At 41.2% G+C, this 16,157-nt stretch overlaps 1 protein-coding gene across 2 annotated transcripts in view; it reads right to left on the reverse strand.

Annotated features, from left to right (window-relative positions):
• Window positions 1-16,157, reverse strand: part of TRAPPC9 (trafficking protein particle complex subunit 9) — a 908,789-nt gene that overhangs the window by 824,994 nt on the left and 67,638 nt on the right. For both annotated transcript variants that reach the window (XM_075063274.1, XM_075063275.1), the window contains exons 10-11: window positions 9,695-9,821; window positions 3,507-3,652 (exon numbers count right to left, since the gene is read on the reverse strand). In XM_075063274.1, coding sequence (XP_074919375.1) covers window positions 3,507-3,652; window positions 9,695-9,821 — 273 coding nt within the window. The remainder of the gene's footprint in view (window positions 1-3,506; window positions 3,653-9,694; window positions 9,822-16,157) is intronic.

Raw genomic sequence — 16,157 nt, forward strand, 5'->3', positions numbered from 1 at the left:
GTCCCATGCAGTTAGGAATCTTTCTTACACAAAGAGAAGTGGGTCTGATGAAAGCTCAGCCCCCAGGTGATAAGATAAGACAGTTACCAGCCGTTCTGTACCATCCACTGTCAGAAAAAGGGAGTCATTCCCATTTTCAACCCAGAGCCCCAGCCAGACTCAGCCAGGACACTCACTGGGGCGACCGTCTACCACTGGGGAGGGGCAGAGGAGCGGATACTGCTCTTCACCGCAGCAGCATCGCGTCTGCCAGCAGCTTCATACACAGAGGGTGACTTTCAGTAGTCAAGGAATTATTTATTTTACTTTTCTTTCACGTGCTGGGTGGGGGAAGAGACTGACGAGCTGTTCCGTGAACCAGCAAGACACCGGATTAAGCTACAGACATTGGGCGCTCAGCCCAAGAAATCAATCTCCACACGAACCCTAATCCGAGTTATCACTATCGAATTTAGCGCTACTCCTCTCGTTTGGGAGGAGTTCCGAAATCGATTTAAGGAGCCGTTTAAGTCGATATTAATGACGAAATCGTGTGAACGGATACAGCGTTAAATCGGTATATCAGCCATTAAACCGATTTAAAGTCGCAGTGTAGACCTGGCCTGAGTGTTCAACAGACCTAGCCTCTGAAAGGTTGATAGTGTTAGTTGAATGTGTGCCTCCATCTCAGATCTGGACTGGCCTCTGACCAGCCAGTCTTGGAGGTAGAGATACACCTGCACCCTTTGTTTTCTCAGGAAGGCCGCGACCACTGCCATGTACTTTGTAAAGACCCGAGGGGCTGATGACAGACCAAAGGGCAGCACCGTGAACTGATAGTGTACTTGTCCTACATTGAACCAGAGGAATCTCCTGTGGTCTCGAAGAATCGAGATGTGAAAGTACTCATCATTCAAGTCAAGAGCAGCATACCAGTCACCTAGATCCAAGGAGGGGATAATGGAGGTAAAGGAGACCTGGTGGAACTTCAGCTTCCTTATGAATTTGTTGAAGTTTTGCAGGTCTAGGACGAGTCTGAGACCACCCCGGCCTCGGGTATTAGGAAATACCTGGAGTAAAACCCCTTGCCCCTTAACTCCAGACAAATCTCTTCTACCACTCCCAGCTGCAGAAGCATTTGTACTTCTTGAATTAGAAGTTGCTTTTGGGAAGGGTCCCTGGAGAGGGATGGGGAGGGTGGGTGGGAAGGAGAATGGGAACTGAATTCAAGTGTATCCCAGTCTTATTGTGCGAAACACCCAGTGGTCTGAATTGACCCATGCCTGAAAAAAAGAGAGAGATAGTCAGTCCGCAAAGATGGGGAGGAAGGATCCCGAAAGAGGACTGGCATTCCATCCTCGTGGATACCTTAAAAAAGCCTACTTGGCACCTGACCTTGGCCTAGCCAGCCCTGATCTGTGGGCCAACAAGGATTGGGGAGGGAGCCACCTCTTATAGCCCCTGCCCTGCTTTCTACCATAGTCCTGCCTTGGCTGCAACTGGTAGAAGCGAGGCAATGGCTGCGGTTTGAAGTGTTTTCTCAGTGGGGTGGGGATATGCAGACCCAGAGACTTTAGCATGGCCCTGGAGTCCTTTAAACTGTGCAACTTGGCATCCAACGCTTGGAAAACAAGGATGTGCCCTCAAATGGTAGGTCCTGGATCATTTGCTGCATTCACAAGGGAGGCTCAAACCCTGTAACCAAGAGGACCTTACCACCACAGCCAAAACTATGGTCCGTGCGGCTGACCATGAGCCCCATCCAGAGCTGCTTGCAGGGGACACCTCAACCAAAACTGAGAACTCTGCCTTGGAGTCCTAGGGCAGTAACTCCTTAAACTTCATCAATGTGCCCCAGGAGTTAAAAGTTGTATCTTCTAAAGAGCACCTGCTGGTTAGCAATATGAAGCTAGAGCTCCCCTGTGGCACAGAACTTCCTGCCCAGGAGATCCAGCTTTTCAGCATCCTTAGCTTTAGGGGTAGGTCCCTGTTGCCCCTGCCTCTCACGCTCATTCTCTGCCCCCCCCCCCCAAAAAAAAAGGGCAGCCCAAAAAAAACCATATTTTGACAAACAAGCAGCTTAAGGTTCTTGTCCACACAAACTGAACGTCTCCCAAACATCAGCTCAAGATGATTCTTGTGCAAAAGAAATGGCTGTAAAAGCGGAGAGTAAACGCCTCAAATCCTTTCTCCCTTTCTCTCTACCAGCATCATCAACACTTGAACAAGAAAGGAAACAGCACTGGGGGGAAGAGGGGGAGATCCTGACTGAAAGACTCAGCCAGTAAGACTGTTTGAACTTGTGGTGAGAGAGACCTTTACTTTGAATTCACTTAGCTTGTTAAGTTAGGTATTAGCTGTGTTTTACCTTCTATTTCTTTGTAATCAATTCTGACTTTTATGCCTCGTTACTTGTAATCACTCAAAATCTATCTTTTTGTAGTTAGTAAATCTGTTTTATTATTTTAGCAAAACCAATGTATTTGGACTGAAGCATTTGGGAAACAGGATTTGTGCATATCATTTTCTATTAATGAGAAGACAGACTTTATATGAGTTTGCATTGTTCAGAAGGGTGCTGGGCAGTACAAGTTGCACACAGTTTTGGGAGAAGGTCTGGGACTGGGAGTTTGCTGATGTTGCCCTGCAGTGTAATTCAAGAATGGCTGGCTATAGCACTCATACTACATAGCTGGGAGTGATTTACTTGCTGGAGGCTGTGTGTGAGCAGACAATGGGTGGTTGCTCTCACAGCAAAGCACTGTAAAAGGCACCCCAGGTTGGAGTACTGAGGGGACACAGATGTCCATAAATCCAGATTGAATCTGGGTAATGTCACACATCCCCAGAGGTCTCACCACCTATTAGGCCTCTAACCACTACGTACAACTCCAAATATGTAGAAGAGAGACCTGAAGCTCAAAAGTTTCTCTCTCTCACCAACAGAAGTTGGTCCAATAAAATACACTACCTCACCCACTTATCTTTCTACTATCCTGGGACTGACACGGCTACAACTACACTACATAAGAGTATGTGTGACATAATTCAAGATCTAAAACAGCTCTCATATTTAATTCATTTCCCCAACAAGATTATTGGCTTGAGTGCAGGGCTGGCTCCAGGCACCAGCTTATCAAGCAGGTGCTTGGGGCGGCCACTCCAAAGCAGGGCGGCACTTTCAGGTATTCGGCGAATGGTCCCTCATTCCCACTGGGAGCAAAGGACCTCCTGCTAAATTGCCGCAGATCGCAATTGCGGCTTTGGGGGGGGGGGGCGGGGGGGCTGGTTGGGGCAACAAAACCCCTGGAGCCAGCCCTGGTTGAGTGCTTATTGATTTGCTTGAAAAAGATCACCTACGAATAAGAAAATAAGTTGAAATCAGTTAACATTTCTTCCCCACAGAAAAAACTTTATCCCAAAGTATTATGCTTTGAGTAATTCCTTCAATTCCTGATCTGTATATGGAGTCTAGGCATGAAGATTTCAAAGCAACAGTTACAAGAAAGCTTGAATCAAACTCTCACCTATTTTCTTACTTCGCTCTTCTCCACGATTGTGTGCAATAATTGGAGAGTATATGAAGGGACTTTTGGCTGACATGTTCTGACCCAACAAACTTTTCATTTTCTGTGGCCGAAGACTGATGGGGAGATTCAAGAGTTTCACAGATCTGTTAAATAAAAATGTAAACAGCATTTTTAAACTGATTATTTTTACTTCAAAAGGGAATTGTTGGCAAATACTGATTACTCCTTACATTTTTATAATGAACATGGTGTCTGCAATGAGGGAAAAATGAAATATAAAGTAAACCAAGGGTCTGAAGGAAAACCAAATATCATTTCAGAGGAAAACTGCAAACATACATAAAATCAGAAAAATATAATGAGGAAGAGGTGCCAAGGAAAAGATGTAGAGGATCATCATTTCCTTAAGAAAATGACCCTTAAGAAAAAATAAGTCCAGTGATTTTAAATGTATGAAATTTAGGTAGCTAAGCACTGATGATGGATTCTCTAAGCCCCACAAGCCAAGCATTTGAAGGGAGTCTCTAAAATTTTCAGCAATAAGCACTGGACAGCGAGTAGCTTTGCTGCAGTTAGCACAGAGTTTTTGGGCCCAGCTAGAACTTGGATAGAACTGCTGCTGTGACAACTGGGGACTACAAGTTTACCTTGATTATGTGCTCAACAGTAAAAGGTGAGTGAAAGTTCAAAAGATGTCACAATAACCTATAACAACAAATGTTGATGGGAAAAGATGATCAATACCCCCCACAACACACCTTTCAAGACCCACGGGTCCTACACATGCCTATTATAACATGTATACCTCATCCAGTGCACTAAATGCCCAAATAACTATGTAGGTGAAACCAGACTGTCACTAAACTCTCAGATTAAGTCTCACAGGAAAAAAATAAAGACAAACACTATCACCAATTGTCATAAACAGATAGCTAAGGGTTAATGTTTCTTTTACCTGTAAAGGGTTAACAAAGGGAACCAAACACCTGACCAGAGGACCAATCAGGAAACCGGATTTTTCAAAGTGAGGGAGGGAACTTCTGGGTGTGTTTTGTCTTTGTTCTGTCTGTTTGTTTCTCTCGGCTATGAGGGAAGAGCTTTTTTTTTTTCTATCTCCAAGCTTCTTTCTACCCTTCTGTTCCCAAGTTGTGAGTACAAAAGGAAAAGCAATAGGTTTATATTGTATTTTGTATTTACATGTGTGGAGTTGCTGGAATGTTTAAATTGGATATCTTTTTGAATAAGGCTGATTATTCATATTTTCTTTTAAGCAATAGCCCTGTGTTATGTCATCTTGATGCAGTGATCATGTCATGTGTTTTTTCTTTCTTTTTTATATAAAGCTTTCTTTTTAAAACTTGTTGGATTTTCTTTTCCTAGTTAAGGCAAGGGGATAGGAATCTCTGTGCCAGGAGTACTGTCTCTCTCAGGGAAAGACTGGGAGGGGGGAGAAGAAGGAGGGGGGAAGGTAAATCGTCCTCTCTGTTTTGTGTTTCAAGGGATTGAAGCAGGGAAATCTCCTAGTATCCCCAGGGCGGGAAAATCTGGGAGGAAGTAAAGAGCAGGAAGGGAAGTGGGTTATTTCCCTTTGTTGGAGGCTCAGGGCATCTGAGTCTTGGGGGTCCCCCAGGGAAAGGTTTGGGGAGACCAGAGAGTTTATCAGGTACTCAGAATCCTGATTGGTGGCAGCGAGATAAGATCCAAGCTGGTAATTAAGCTTGGAGGTTCATGCTAAGCACCCAGATTTTGGACGCTAAGGTCCAGATTTGGAACAGAGGCTTATTACACCAATCGACAAACAGTGTTCACTATCTGACCTCTCAGCCCTCATCCTCAAAGGAAACCTGCACTACTACTCCAGAAAGACAAGCTCAGGAGCTTAAATTCATAACTTTTCTAGACACTAAAAATTACAGTATTGAAAGACACTGGATTTATGGATTTGAATGGTCTCTTAGAATATGTGTAACCACTTACACTAAACAATCTTGTATTTAGTTGTGACATTCTAGGTATTCTACTCATGTACCAGCATAGTGCTTCAGTGTAGACACTGAGGTTCTCTCATTGGCGTTGGTAATCCACCTCCTTGAGAAGAGGTAGCTAGGTCAACAGAAGACTGCCTCTGTAGACCTAGCATTGTCTAAATCTGAGGTCAGATCAGCATAGCTACGTCTCTCAGGGAGTGTGGATTTTTCTCTTCCCCAAAAGAACAGTTATCAGCATCTTTAGTAGTATCTAAAAGAATGTCAAACAAGGGTTTTTTCCTTCTACACACATTCTCCAGCTAATGGAAAAGGGAACAAGGGATATAGTTAAAGTATTTGAAATGTTAAGTATTGAATAAAGTTTTCTTTAACTGTTTTTCTTTCTTTCTTGTATCTTTAATAAAAGACTTAGGATTTGCATTGGTGTGGTTGCCATGGTGCTAAGCAGGCTGAGGTTTCTGTATACCAAACCCTGAATCTTGTTTAATGTTGGACAGTTTCAGAGTCATGACTCTTTGGGCCCCTTTATTCCTTCTAAATTAACACAACACTGCTTTATACAAAATGTAATAAAAATAAGTTTCCAAGGAAGGAGACTAAAGTAGAATCTACATTAGTTTAAGAGACAGATTTGCTTCTGGAGGTGGAGGAAGTGGACTGGGAATTGTCAGAATATGGTAAAAAAGCATAACAATAAATAAGGTAACAAATGGCCACCATATTAGACCAGTTAAAATTGGGGGGGAGAATGTTCTTACAGAAGGAAAAACACCAGACTCTAATAATGATAGAAAAGAGATTAAATAATTTAAAGTGTCAGAATACAGTTGGTGAATATTTACTTAAATCAGATTTACTTGGAGGGATGATAATTAATGACATGTAAAGGCACCACATATAGATTTTGTTGTAGCTTTTTAACTGCAACTTTTTAAAGTTAATCACATGTGAATTTACCTGGTGAAAATAAACCTTACTCAAGTCAGGAATGGTGAGTCATGGAAGTTACAGTCAGGACTGTGTATGTTTAAAGACACTGCACTTCAGCCCTAAACTTCAACAATACTCCAGTCTCGGGACCCTAATGTTTAAACATACAAGATTTATGCCTTCCGTAAAACAGCCACTAGAGACAATGATTCAATAAAATTCCCTGTATATCCAAAACATGTCTTCAGGAGTATGAAGCAAATACTGTACTACTATGCAAAGTTTGCTTTAAGATAACGTTTTTTCCCCCCCAAAGAACTTCAGTTCACAGTGCAAACGATCATGCTGAAAAATTCTTTGATAATGCCACAATATACCAAGGAGACTCTGTGTATTACAATGTGATTAGATTTTAATATTTTATGAAGTTATTCACCAGACATAACTCTAGCACAGATACACTGAGGAAGAAGAAATTTGTCTCAGATAATTGTAAATGGCAGAAGGCCAGAGAAACACAAATTACCCATAATTACTTTTTGTTGGGAGAGAGAGAAAAGTAGTTATGTTTTAGGGATATTAAAGTAATTTTGCATCCTTTACAGTGCAGTAAATGAATGACTTGAATTATAATGTTACACAATTATCCACAATCTCAAAGAGTAAGTATTTATTAGCCAGGGGATGGAAACAGTTTAAGTACAGAGACAAATGCATTTGGTTGTAAATTTCTGCACAATAGAGACACAAACATACTCTAACAAAAAGACTATAGCATACATCTCAGAAAACAAAATCTGTTGTAGAAAATTACTTGGAACCTTCAAGCTGATGTGTTACTGTAATAAAACTGTAGGAGAAATTATACACATATTATCTCTGCCCTATAAAAAACAACTTCTAATATAGTTGTGAGGGTGGGTGAGAGTGAGCAACAGGGAGAGGGGATGGAGTGAGCAGGGGTCAGGGCTTCAGAGAGTGGGAAGGGCAGGGGGCGGGACAAGGGCTGAGCAGGGGGGCTTAGTGGTCCCTGAACATTTTAAAATCAAAATGGGGGGCCTCAGGTTGCTAAAAAGTTTGAGAATCACTGATTTAGAAGTAGCTACTGAGGGGAGAAAGACCTTGTCCTCTTTTCTGGAGTCTTTCCCTGCTTAGATCATTGTTTCCCATATCCCCTGGGCTTAAATGCTTTGACTCAATTCCCAGTATAGAAAGGAGAGGAACAATAGACTCTTGGTGAGTCTTATCTGGTGTACCAACTTTGACAATGTCTTTGAAGGATAAGCTAAAAGCAAAGATCTGGGCCTTCAATTTAGGATTTGACATTTCAGAAGTAAATTCACTGGTGCTTCATTAAGAAGGGGTCAAGTAACTAAAGTTTCCCGTATGTGGATAAATTTCACATTCCCTCCTAATCCAGGTAATAAATGCAACACAAAGCAAACAACTCTGAAGCAAGAGTCTGTCACCACAGGCACTTTAAGCATTGTATATGTTGGTCAATAAGCAACATCTTGCTACTGGCAAGATGCACTTCTTAAAAAAAAAAATCTCAGTGTTCCTCAAGATTGGAAATTTTGTTCTAATCCTAACCAAATGCTACTCAATAGTAAAAAACCTAAATACTAAACTGAATTCCTTACTCCACAACTACAATTTGTGAAGAAACAGGATAACTACAGAGAGTGATTCTATGACCATTTTGACAGGCAAGAAGAAAAGAACTGGGGACAGCTAAATGAAAGTGTTAATTTACTGATGTTTGGAACATTCAGATATCCAGTCCAAGTTTGGGTCCATCATAATGGTTTATAATTCAGTGTTTCCATTACTTGTGAGCCACAATATGCACTTTCAAGAATGGAGACCTGCAGAGGCAATTTAACGAGGAAAAAGGCTTGCCATGTTTTTTCTTACACCAACAACCCCTTGCTCAAAATAACTGTCTGTGTTTACCTAAATGAATAAGCTCCCCTTGAGGTTCATTAACTAAATTAACTTATTTATCAGTCACTTATTTCAAGAACTGGAAAGGGTTTTGCAAATATTTTTCCTAGTTTAATTTACATTCTTAGAAGTGGTATACTTGAAGCTTAGTTAATTAAAGGATTATGGTTTCATAAAAGTAGTGTGTTTTATAAACAGGGATTTCTGAAGCCATCTTAAATAAGAATTTCAGAACACAAGAAAGTTACATTCTAGAATACCAGGCTATCAAATTTATGCTGACAAACATAATTTATTCAAATGAAGTAATTATTTTTCACATTACACTGGAAAATCTTAGATATTTACCTTATGGGGAAGCCAGAAGGCCACAACCAGAATGGGGACCCCTGTACTAGATGCTTTACAAACACAGTTAAACATGGTCCCTTGTCCTAGAAGACTTACTAATTGAAGATATGATTCAACAAATAAGTTAAATAGGATCAAAAGATGATGGTAACAGTAATGAAATGGTTACATAAACCAACCATCTAGACTACAAAGTCTGTGTGTTTTTATTCTGTTTCTCATTAATTTTCATTCTACTAATATTACTACTCTTTTCTTGGTACCAAAAGTCCTGCATATTGAAATTCACAATGACACTCCACGTTGAACGTGAGTCTACTTTGAACACTGTTCACAGTGGGATCACTGTATTTTTTTGCTGAGCATTTGCCTTCCCTGCTGAAGTTCCTTGTTGGAAAAACAAATATCTTCCTTTGCCTTCTTTTCCATTAGTGCTCTCCTATAACATTTCCTCCCACTCCAGTACCTCCATATGTTCCTATCTAAATTAGATGACAAATTACTTAATGAAAGGACTTTGAGCAATGCACCACATATGTAAATAATGTGGGCTAAGATGTCTGAAGGGGCTTAACAGAGTTAGGCAACCTATTCCAAGTCAATTGAAGTTAAGTGTCTAACTCCCTTCAACCTCTGAAAAGCCCATCTTAAAATGGGCAACTTTTCTTGGCTCAACGGTTATTTTTAATTTTGATTTTCACAAGATTCTGATATAAATTTAAAGACAAGGGAAAATTCTGCATCATTCAAAGAATCTCATTTGGCTCAACCATTCTAAAGGAATAGAGTTTATGCTTCTGTGTTTTTATCTCAGAACTCCAAATTTAACAGGTTTCAGTGTCATTATGGACAACAAATTATGCAAATTGATAAAATCTAATGACTATCTAGTTTAATTTTCAATACTACAAGACGAGCTTTAAATGTTACATACAGACATTTGCAATGCACCATTTTATATAGCCTTACCTTACAATAGGTAGCTTGGTGAACGGCACGGGGGGTAACCTCAAACCTTCTGGAAGTGTGATGAACTCCATCGTCCCAGGACATTTTGATGTATAGTTTTCTAAGCTTTGTGTTACATCCTTCTTTTCTAAAAGAGAATGAGATCTCAGCTGAGTTGCAACATCAAGGCAAAACAGGTTGAGTTAACAATGAAGCTGCCTTAGCTTTTACTTTACTTGCTTTGATATTTATGTCAGATGCATGACTGTACTGTAATGCCATCATTTTTATTTAGTTTCCTTTGCTCTTTACAGCCCATATACAGTGGGCCTCACTGCATATGCTAAAATGTGTGTCATATCAAACACACAGCAGCAACTGCATTCTGACTAAATCCTACTTAAGCAGAAGTTTACAAAGTAAAAACCATACCAGTAGTAATGCTTATTAAAATGATCCGTAGACTAATTGCTTATTAGAGAAAGCAGACATTTTTGCTGCACATACTTCATCGTTTTTCAAACTTCAATTTACATGTAGTTGTCTATGTAGGTTTTCTCCTTTTTCAAAACAGCCAGAACAATCATTACAACTTACCTACTAATTCTATACATATACACACACAGAGGACTAATGGCCTCAAGAAGAGTTTATCTAATTTGTTCACAGAACGATGCTCAGAGTCAACTATCACTATAGATTATAGTCAATTACAATATTCACTTAGACAAAGAAAAAATTAATTGATTTCAATAGTATTGTGTTGAAACTACAGCAAATTTTAAAAATTACATGTGGTCCTAATTTGAAAACAGCCAATCAGGGCAAGTTTTGCTTCTGTTTTTTGTTTGATTAAAAAGGCTGAAAGCAGGTAACTTGAATATCAAGTATCAAATCAATATTAATTGAAACAAACAAGTTATATAATTTGGATGACTTATTTTGCATATAAAGCATATTACAGCAATGATGTGTCAAATACTTTCAACAGGTATGGTTAGCTAGCTTCCAGTTATTTTGACACTAAGGAGAATATATTATTGCCTTTATATAAATCGATAGTACACCCACACCTTGAATACTGCATACAGATGTGGTGGTCTCATCTCAAAAGAGATATACTGGCACTACAAAAGGTTCCGAGAAAGGCAACTAAAATGATTAGAGGTTTGGAACAGGTCCCATATGAGGAGAGATTGAAGAGGCTATGACTTTTCAGCTTGGAAAAGAGGAGACTAAGGGGGGATATGATAGAGGTATATAAAATCATGAGTGATGTGGAGAAAGTAGATTAAGTAAATAACTTTTCCTTATTCCCATAATACAAGAACTAGGGGTCAACAAATGAAATTAATGGGCAGCAGGTTTAAAACAAATAAAAGGAAGTTCTTCTTCACACAGCGCACAGTCAACTTGTGGAATTCCTTGCCTGAGGAGGTTGTGAAGGCTAGGACTATAACAGCATTTAAAAGAGAACTGGATAAATTCATGGAGGTTAAGTCCATTAATGGCTATTAGCCACAATGGGTAAGGAATGGTGTCCCTAGACTCTGTCTGTCAGAGGATGGAGATGGATGGCAGAAGAGAGATCACTTGATCACTACCTGTTGGTTCACTCCCTCTGGGGCACCTGGCATTTGCCACTGTCGGTAGACAGTATACTGTGCTGGATGAACCTTTGGTCTGACCCAATACAACCATTCTTATGTATTACAGCCATTTCAAAACAAATGTTTGTGTTTGCAAACAACTATTTGCCTCTTGATTAATGATCTGAATGCAGGATTCTGTGTTTCTCCTGTAACAGCAGATGCGATCAACACTGTACAGAAAGCTGTATTCCCTATGTAACAGCTCTTACATTAAAAACATAGAAAAAGGCCCGAAATCAGGTACTGGTGAACAAGGTAGCAAAAAGATATGATTTTCCACTATTTTGTTGTATAATGTACTGGTCCTTTTTGGGTTTTTTTTTTTAAACTCCATACATGTTCTGTTAGTAACTTGGATCCTTTTTTAGAAACAAAATGATAATTCAGAAGAGGGAGAAACAGGTAAAAGAAGGGAAAAGAAAAATGGTAGGAAAAAAGGCTGCCTTCTCTTGAATCCATTCAGAGGTTGGTAGGTAAAAAAGGAATGCAAATTACCTAGATGCTGAACTATCAACACTTAAGATAATATCCCTTTCACTTAACACAACAGAAAATTAACTTTTTTCCTAAATGTACCTGAGAATATGAATAGAAAAAGGAAAAAGCAGAGAAGGAAAGGGTGTCAGACTTTGCTTAGTTTTCAAACTCTATAAAAATAATCTGAGAAGCATCACACAGAATTCTGGGGAAAAAAAATCATCTATTCACTGCAGAAACAGTTTCTATATTTATTTTCTATTATGTGCATAAAACAGGACCTTTTTCACTTGACTTGTATTTGTCCCTCCTAATTCTTCTATAGCTAAATAATCCTCTATTAAATCCTAGAGAAACTTTTGTGATGTCAAGCCAACAGGAACCAAACATCAGATATGGCATAAAACTACACACAATGATAATATTTTACATCAACATCAATTTCCTTAACATATCCCAAGTAATTTATAATAATTGCACAAAATATATTGAGAACAGTTCTACATAAAGTTTTCCAAAGAAAGTTAACTGGTATTACGTTTATTAGTTCACAGCAAAACAAAATTGTTTTTCATTATTTTGAAGTCTAGTACCTAAAAAAATATTAGAATTAGTCATTTATACCACTTGAAATGAGATTTGCATACATCTTCACCTTGTTATGTCTTCTCCCAAAATTCATTTAGAAAGTGAGGAGAACTAATGAATCCTCAAATTACTGACTTGTCAAAATATTTTTGCTGCAGTAACACCTAGGAGATGTCAATCACGTATGAAGACCTCACTCTGCTAGGCACTACACAAAGACCATTCTGTCTTGAAGAGTTTATAAGACCCTCCTTGCAAATTGAATAAACCTATCCTGAAATCAGTACAAACAGTAGCTCCCTCTTGTTGTGTACAATTGCCCAAACAACCATTTCGGCTCCATGAACTTGATGAACTCCTGTCCGGAATAGAGGAACCTGAGACACATGCTGAGATGAACAGCAAGGAAAAGGAGGAGACACAGAGGACTCCACCTATGATGCAAATTAGGATCTATTTGAGATTTCACGGCAGACTAGCCGGTCCCATCAAGCAAGCATGGATGAGCCCGATGAAGAGAAAGGGAACTCATAAGTGCAGTCAACCTGTTCACTGAAGGGTGTATTTTCAATTTGTTCAGTATAATGGCCAAATCCTCATCAGGCAACATATCATATACAACTTTGTATCTTCATTAGGATTTTTCTGCTCTCTTCTTTCCTCTGAGAGTATTGAAACTAGCATGTCACCAACATTCTTTGTTGTCTTTAAAAAAAATATTAAACTGCTTCATGGTGATACAAAGAAGCCTGGTGCGTCTCAAATGTTTGTGCCTTTTTCCAATTAGAAAATCCAAACTATGAGAAAGCTTTTTTATCCATGCACGTAATCAAATGTGGTTTGTGCCTAAAAGCTGTTCAACAGTAGAAACAAAAGTACGCTATGACTAGCTTCAGAATAATGGAGGTACTGAAACGCAAACCAAGACAAACAAAAAGAACAATTTTGTTTTCCAAAGTTACACATAAGGAAAGACTTAAATTGTGGTTAACAAGGTGTCTCCAAAATGCTAACTACCAGGCAGCTGGCATTTGGTTCCTGATGCAGACAATGGTGGAGACAGTTCAGTACTGTAAGTTGATCAACTTTTGTCAGAACTGTTTTCTCTTTTTTAATTCAGTGCTTTCATTTTAGTACCCTGAAAATACACATTTGGTGTTTCGCTCACATGTGTATGACTGAAAAATAAAGACATACAATACATAGGGTTGCCACCTTTCTGATTGCAGAAAACTGAACACCCCCACCCCGCCCTTTCTCCAAGGCCCCACCTCCGCTCACTCCAGCCCCCCTCCCCCTCACTTTCACTCACTTATTTTCATCAGGCTGGGGCACGGGTTTGGAGTGCAGGCTCTGGGGTGCGGCCGACAATGAGGGATGTGGGGTGCATGAGGGGTGTGAGCTCTCAGAGTGAATTTGAGTCTGGGATGAGGTGCAGACTCTGGAAAGGGGCTCAGGACTAAAAAAACCTACTCCAACAAGAGGCATACAGGTTTCTGCACCGAGGATACAGCACTGTGGTGCCAGTGTATACACCATGGCAATTACAGCACTGCAACTGGCCTCCAGGAGGTGTCTCAGAATGCCTCTTCTCATCTCTCTGGGTCATCAGTTTGAACTCTATTGCATTGCCCTCAGGTGACCTATCATCCCCACCCCACACATTGTTTACTCAGTGATGCATGCAGCGGTCTCAGCTCACCTTTCCAGGTGGCCATGCCTGCTCCACGCACCAGGTGATCCCATGCTTGGAGCAATGCCAAGCTGCTGGACCTCATCGGCATTTGAGGAGAGGAGAGGAGGCTGTGCAGTCCCACGTGCACTCCAGCCGTAGGAATTACAATAGTTAGGGACAGATTTCACGATGCCTGATAGAAAGGGGCCATGATCGGGACACACTGCAGTGTAGAGTGAAAGTGAAGGAAAGCGCGCCCACGAGCTGCTGGTTCTGCAAAGAGCTGGACGAGATACTCAGTGGCGACTCCACCTCCACTGTGAAGGCCCCTGTGGATACTTCATTGGCTCGTGTGCCAGTTGAGAGTGGACCAAGCCAGGAGAAGAAAATCTTGGATGAAGACAGGGATGGTGAGAACCAGAGGCAGATGACGACTCAGAGGCCTGAGATGTAAGCAGTTAGAAGCGCTCTTCTACCCCAGAGGAGCCTAGCCAGTCACAGCAGTCAGATCTTGGTGAAGCCCAAACAGGAGAGGCAGCCCCTGGTAAGTGGATCTGATTTTGGGAATTGCTGAAGCGAGTTGGGGGCAGGAGGATTGCAGAAAACAGGCTCGTCTCCCACTGCATGCTTAGTCTGAGTGGCTTTTGATAGACTCCCTCACTTCACAGGAATCTCCCTCAGAGATCTCCAGGAAACTCTCATGGAGATACTGGGCAATCTGCTGCCGCAGGTTCCTCAGCAGAGCTTTGTTTCTTTCCCTATTAACAGTAACTTTCCTGTGTCACTCTGCCGTCATGGGGGGAGCAATTGCTGCACACAGGCAAGCCACATGGGGCCACAGGCTTGGAGAAAACCCTCCCTCGATTCCCTCCTCCTCTCCAGCAGCAAGGTATCTTCCATAATGATCACATCCTGTCGAAAGTGTGGGGACAGGAATGATAACCCCCGCTCCTACACTGCTGGCTCTCCTCAAGAGCCATGTGCCCAGAGGACAGCAGGGTCTGGGAAGAGTGATTTACTCTGTCCCTGTGGCTACTCACCATTTGGGAGTCTTGTGGCTCATGTATGCTTGCCTGGGGTCAGGCACTAGGTGACAGGTGTGAGTGTACTGGCTGTGTTTTAAAGCACTGAATCAGCGTTGTCTGTGTTGCAAACAATACAATTTGAACTTCAGAGATTATCCTGGGATCCCAATCTCCCTCTTTGTTATCAGTGGCGGAATGACTGCACAGAATTGGAAAGTGGCCAAGAAGAACTAAGGAGTCCTTCCTACATGAGGTTATGATGCACTCCACCACCAAGAAACAGAAATTGAAGGAGTGGCGGGACAGAGAAAAGAGAGACTGAAAGGAGAACACGGCACACCAGAAAGCAGCCACTGAGCAGCTCTTAAATGTTATGGAGCACCAAGTGGACACGCTCCAAGAGACACCCTCTCTTCAAACAGAGCAGCTCCATGCCTGCCTTGCCGCTGCTCTTGCAAAAACTCTTTCCCATGTGCCCCACACACACTGCCAACACTGTAACCAACCTCCTGGCTCCACTCTCTACTGGCAGCATTCCACTCCTCCCTTCTCACAGTCCAGGACTGTGGACTACCACTACCCATTGCACTCAACACTCATCTCTCTGCAGTTTGGCCCTGCTCAAGTACAGCACCCGTTGCATCGTACTCAAAAGATGACGACTGGGTATGATCCCTGGACATATACAAATCTGTAGCTGTACCGGAACCCTTCCTCCTCTTGAGGCCTTCCCTTCCCCCTCCCTGCTGAGGGATATTTTTGTTTGACTCTCTCCTCAAGTTATTGTCTTTTATTAAAAGAATTGTGTTGGTTTGAAAGCAATCTTTATTATATGAAGCAACAAAGAATCCTGTGGTATCTTATAGACTAACAGATGTTTTGGAGCATGGACTCTCTAGTCAGACCCTATGCCACCAGCACTCCCAGCTATCTCTGTGACACCACTGATTTCCTGAGGAAACTACAATGCATTGGTGACCTTCCAGAAAACACCATCCTAGCCACCATGGATGTAGAGGCTCTCTACACAAACATCCCACACACAGATGGAATACAAGCTGTCAGGA

The sequence above is a fragment of the Chelonoidis abingdonii genome, chromosome 2, assembly GCF_003597395.2.
Source record: "Chelonoidis abingdonii isolate Lonesome George chromosome 2, CheloAbing_2.0, whole genome shotgun sequence".
Classification (NCBI taxonomy): Eukaryota; Metazoa; Chordata; order Testudines; family Testudinidae; genus Chelonoidis; species Chelonoidis abingdonii.